The 4,326-nt window shown below is 44.9% G+C and overlaps 1 protein-coding gene across 1 annotated transcript; it reads right to left on the reverse strand.

Annotated features, from left to right (window-relative positions):
- Positions 1-2,225: 2,225 nt before the first annotated feature.
- On the reverse strand, positions 2,226-3,304 carry LOC136454546 (uncharacterized). The gene is made up of 4 exons (XM_066454935.1): positions 3,023-3,304; positions 2,692-2,952; positions 2,453-2,606; positions 2,226-2,356 (listed from the first exon to the last, which is right to left on the reverse strand). The coding sequence occupies exons 1-4, from the start codon at positions 3,299-3,301 to the stop codon at positions 2,226-2,228; spliced, it is 825 nt and encodes a 274-aa protein (XP_066311032.1). The 5' UTR covers positions 3,302-3,304.
- Positions 3,305-4,326: the final 1,022 nt, after the last annotated feature.

Genomic DNA, 4,326 nt, shown 5'->3' on the forward strand with positions numbered 1-4,326 from the left:
TTGTTTTCAGCATTTTTCTGACAGTCGCAGGCAGAATTTTACCAAAAGGGATCAAAGAAATAAGTATTCTTCCAAAAGACAAGTTTATTTACAGAAGTCCATCCTAATACAAACTACTCCTCAAATAACTTGTTGAGGACGGACTGGGGATGTGTGGATTTAGCAAGGGCGATGGCATGATCATCGTAGACCTCCAGACGCTCATCGATGTCGTCGATCTCGTCCGGGCGTCCTCCAGTGAAGCCGACTGGCTGGAAGGAGTAGTCTTCGTTGGTTCGGGAGGTCATTGCCGCCAGCCCGAGAGAAACACCAAGGTGCACACCTTGGATGATGGCCTGATCAACACGGCCGTCCACAGCATCGAGGCGTGCCTCGGATGTCTCCCCCTGGGCATTCACTTTGTCGGCGATCTTGTTCGCTGCCGCCTTCAGGCGGTCATTCTCCACAGAAAGAGCTGGGCAGAAAAGGAAAATGGGTCAGCAAGCAAGGGAAGCTAGGATGCTAAAACCAAATGAAGATATCAAACCGGTGATGGCGTCCCAGAGTTGCTTCCGCTGGTCCTCCCATTCGGCTTGCTCGATGCCGAATTTCTTGGAGACATCGCCTAGCTCCTCCCGGGCTTCATCCCTCTCCTGGCGAAACTTGAGCGCCTCCTCGTGAGAATACGGATGGTGTGCATCTGCTGGTTCCACCGGACCCCAAGGATTGGAATGATAGGAGCTTGAAGAGCTGGAAGAGCCGGATGATGGAGTTCCCGGTTGAGCTGCTGTCGCCGGAGGAAGGAGATGATATTGGCTGGAACTGATGACCCTTATCCTGATGAATGAGGAAGAAAAAATCAAAACTAAGAGATGAACAAGAAAATTGCAAGGGGGCAAAAAGCCGAATCGTACCCACGGCGCCGGCAGCGCGATGCTCTGCTTCCTTCAGCCTCCCCGTCGGCAGGACGCTTGCCACGGTCGCCACTGTTCGCCATTTACTTTGGTGGAGGTTAGGGTTTTCTTCTGGAATGAATCGAACGAAGGAAGTGGAGGAGACGGATGTGAGAACGCTAAAGCGAAGATAGCGATGAAGGCTAACGGAGGGGTCTATTTATAAGCCGGAGCGAAGAGTCATGGCGAATTCTACGGAGTCGTGGGGCGAGAATGCCGAACGGTGGAGTAGGGTTTTTCCCTTTCGGCTGGGCCGCTACTGGGCTGGGCCAGGCATGGGTTAAATCGGATGTCGCTCGACTATCTCCCTGATTTGTTGGAGCCAGCATTGTTCGGCTATACCCTCACAACATTTGAATTGGGATTCGTTCGGCTATTGGAAGAATGGAGACAATCGGCTACATTCCAATCGAGTAATCTGAGGGAAAATGGCCAATTGCTTTTGTTTTCGAACGAGTAAAGATATGTAAACGTAAAGTTGGTTGATCAAGGGAAAGAGGATATCACATTTAAGTTTATTACAAACCCAATATCTACTTGTTCAGAAGATGATTGATTGCCTCTATGGCTTCAGCCCTGATTCGGCTAACATTATCTAGCACTTTTTGATCTTCATCTTCAGAGCTCTGGATGATGGATAACTTAGTTTTGATTTGTTGGTCTTCTTTGATGGTCGAAGTTATCTTTAGTGAAGCTGCTTCTATGTTCTTCGGCAAATTAGCTATATGGGCCCTGTGAGACTGAATTTTGGCATTCGGTTCGGCTAGTTGAGCTTCTAATCTGCTTTTTTCATCCTCCATGGCTTTCAGTTCAGGCTCCAAGGTTGTCAAGGAATTTCTTGTAGTCTGGATATGAGAGTGAAGATCTTTAATCTCCAGCTTCTTCAAAGATCTATCCTTCTGTAGAGCAGCCCTCAAAGATATGTTCTTGGTTGCCCTTCTCACCATAGCAAAGTGGTCATCAAGATGGGCTGCAGATTTTAGGGGGGTCTTGAGAGCAGAGGGGATATCTTGATCAATGAGTTCAAGGAGGTCTTTTATCTGGTCTGCATCCTGAACTAGACTAATGGTATCCTTGTTCAGCAGAATGATCACCTCTTTTAGCCGAGCCTGATTTTCCAGCGATAAGGTTTGATGAGAAGTAATCTCTTCACCTTTCTCAATGATGTAGTCCTCAATAGAGAAGGAGTAACTGGTGGTCGGTTTAGTGATGTTCTTCTAAAGAAAAGAGAAGAAAGGAGGTGTTAACCGATTGGGTAATTTTGCTAAAATATAGTGTAAGACAAGGCGTTACCTACTGAGCTGATTGGTCATCAGGATGGGTTATACCCTGGCTTGCTGGAGGACTTGGCTGAAGGTTCAGAAGGGACAGGTTTGGAGCTTGATCAGGAGAAGTTTCCCTTGCCAGTTCATCTAAGATTTCATCTATCCTTAATAAAATAAATGATAATGAGCATAAGGGATAGATGTTATTAAAAAAAAAGAGAAAGGAGAAAAGGAAAATTAGTTGAACGATGTTACCTATAGTTTCATCAGATTTATGAGCCTTTGAACCTCCAGCTTCATGAGTCTCTGAAGCTTCACTGTCATGGATTTCTTCATTTTCGGTAGAAACTTCAGGAGTTGGTTTTGCAGCTGCTGAGATGCTGCCTAGTCTGGGAACTTCGACTTGCGGCTGCAATGGAAGTAATGAATATAAAGGTGGTCAGGTTTACTGCTAAGTGGAGTTGTTAACCTGATAAGGAATAAAAGGTTCATACCTTAAGAGATAATTTGGTTTTCTTGGTCCTTGGTTTCTTGGGTAAGAGAAAACTTTCAGGTGTTTCCCTTTTGTTTTTTCCTTTTGAAGATGCAGCAGCTGAAGTAGCAGGGGTTCTCATGAGTGCCTTTAAGGGTATTGAATCCAAAGTTGCAGGGATTTTCATGAATTCCTTTAATTTTGGAGCATCAAACCCCAGAGCAGGCTTGGGACCAGCCGAATAGTACTGGATTGCTTTGGCAGGGGGAGTAGGCTCAAAATCCTGTGCATAACCAGATGTTGGAATAAGAAGTGAATTCAAGAGCAGGAAATGATGAGCATAATGAAATTACCTCGCTATCAGAAGTAAAATCGGGCTGCAAGTTTTTGCATAAAGAATGAACTGATATATTGAAGATATGGGCATGCCATTCTTGCCACCAAGAGACAAAGAAGGGATGAGCAACATCTATTAGCCCAAATGGAGATGGTTCGTATGTTGGCAATTCCCATCCTAATTCAAAGATTTTCTTGGCTTCCATTCTTTCTGTTATTACTTCCCTTGGCTTCATGATTGTTGAGAAGAGGAATTTTGGGGGCAGCTGGCCACATCCTAATTGTCTGGCCACCATATTTGGATAGTAGAATTCATAGGTGGACTGCACTAACCTCCCATGATGAAATTCGGCTGGCAGAGTGCAAGGTTTGGTAAAGGAGTTGAAGATCTCCGTGGATTCTTGACCTGAACAACCAATTTCATAGCTAAACTATCAGGGCAAAGTCAAATTTTCATTTTCTCTGTAAGGGAACCAGAGTACATTGCCGAATCCTTTGAAAAATAGCTTGAAGAAATGGCCAATGTCTATGTCAATGCTGATAGATGATGCTGCTTCCCCATAAGTCTGACAAGCCTTAACCTTTGCTGTACTACCTTCAGCATAGTTAACTGAAGGAAAACTTAGATTGAGGAGGCTCACAGAGGTTATCTGATGCATATATAGCTGGAGCCACATTTGAATTAGCCACCAGGGACCATTCACACAAGAGATTTCTCCACCTTGGCGCATCTGAAGAGTAATCTGATGCATCATATGATAAACAGACCCTAAGAGATATTTGCCTAGTGGGATCTGAGTGCCTGCAGCTAAGTCTTCAGCCATCACCATGTGATTCAGGGTTGGTTCATTGGATTTTCCACAAAAGATGAATCTGTATAGCCACATATTCATGAAAGCTTTCAACTCTTTGTCAGAGACGGTGCCAGATGCATTCATGTAGTTCTGGATGTGTTTGACCCATCCACATCCAGAGCTGACGGCTCTTTGATTACTTTTGCTTTTGTACTTATAGGGGTATACTGGTAGTGACACGTTCAAGCCAGTCATCATGAACACGTCGGCTAGAGTGATGGTCATCATACCATGACCAAAGATGAAGGCATTAATGGTGTCAGACCAAAAATGGGAAGCTGCTATCAAGAGGGAATCGTTTCTGGGTGTTTCTACTAAGGATAATTCCAAACAATGACTGATGTCTTGACTTTCCCAGTGGCTGTTGCTTTTCTCTAGCATTCTCCTGTACCAATTCCGCCATCCGGCGATTGGGGGGAAATGACCAATTCTTGAACGTGTTTGGCCATCGGTTTGGCGAGGTGATC

This window comes from Miscanthus floridulus, chromosome 5 (genome assembly GCF_019320115.1).
Source record: "Miscanthus floridulus cultivar M001 chromosome 5, ASM1932011v1, whole genome shotgun sequence".
Classification (NCBI taxonomy): domain Eukaryota; kingdom Viridiplantae; phylum Streptophyta; class Magnoliopsida; order Poales; family Poaceae; genus Miscanthus; species Miscanthus floridulus.

Coding starts and splice junctions, on each gene's coding strand:
- LOC136454546 (XM_066454935.1), bottom strand. CDS start 3,301: ATGGTGGCCAGACAATTAGGATGTGGCCAGCTGCCCCCAAAATTCCTC. Junction 2,953..3,022: donor ATTTTACTTCTGATAGCGAG/GTAATTTCATTA, acceptor GGTTATGCACAG/GATTTTGAGCCTACTCCCCC. Junction 2,357..2,452: donor TAAATCTGATGAAACTATAG/GTAACATCGTTC, acceptor TATTAAGGATAG/ATGAAATCTTAGATGAACTG.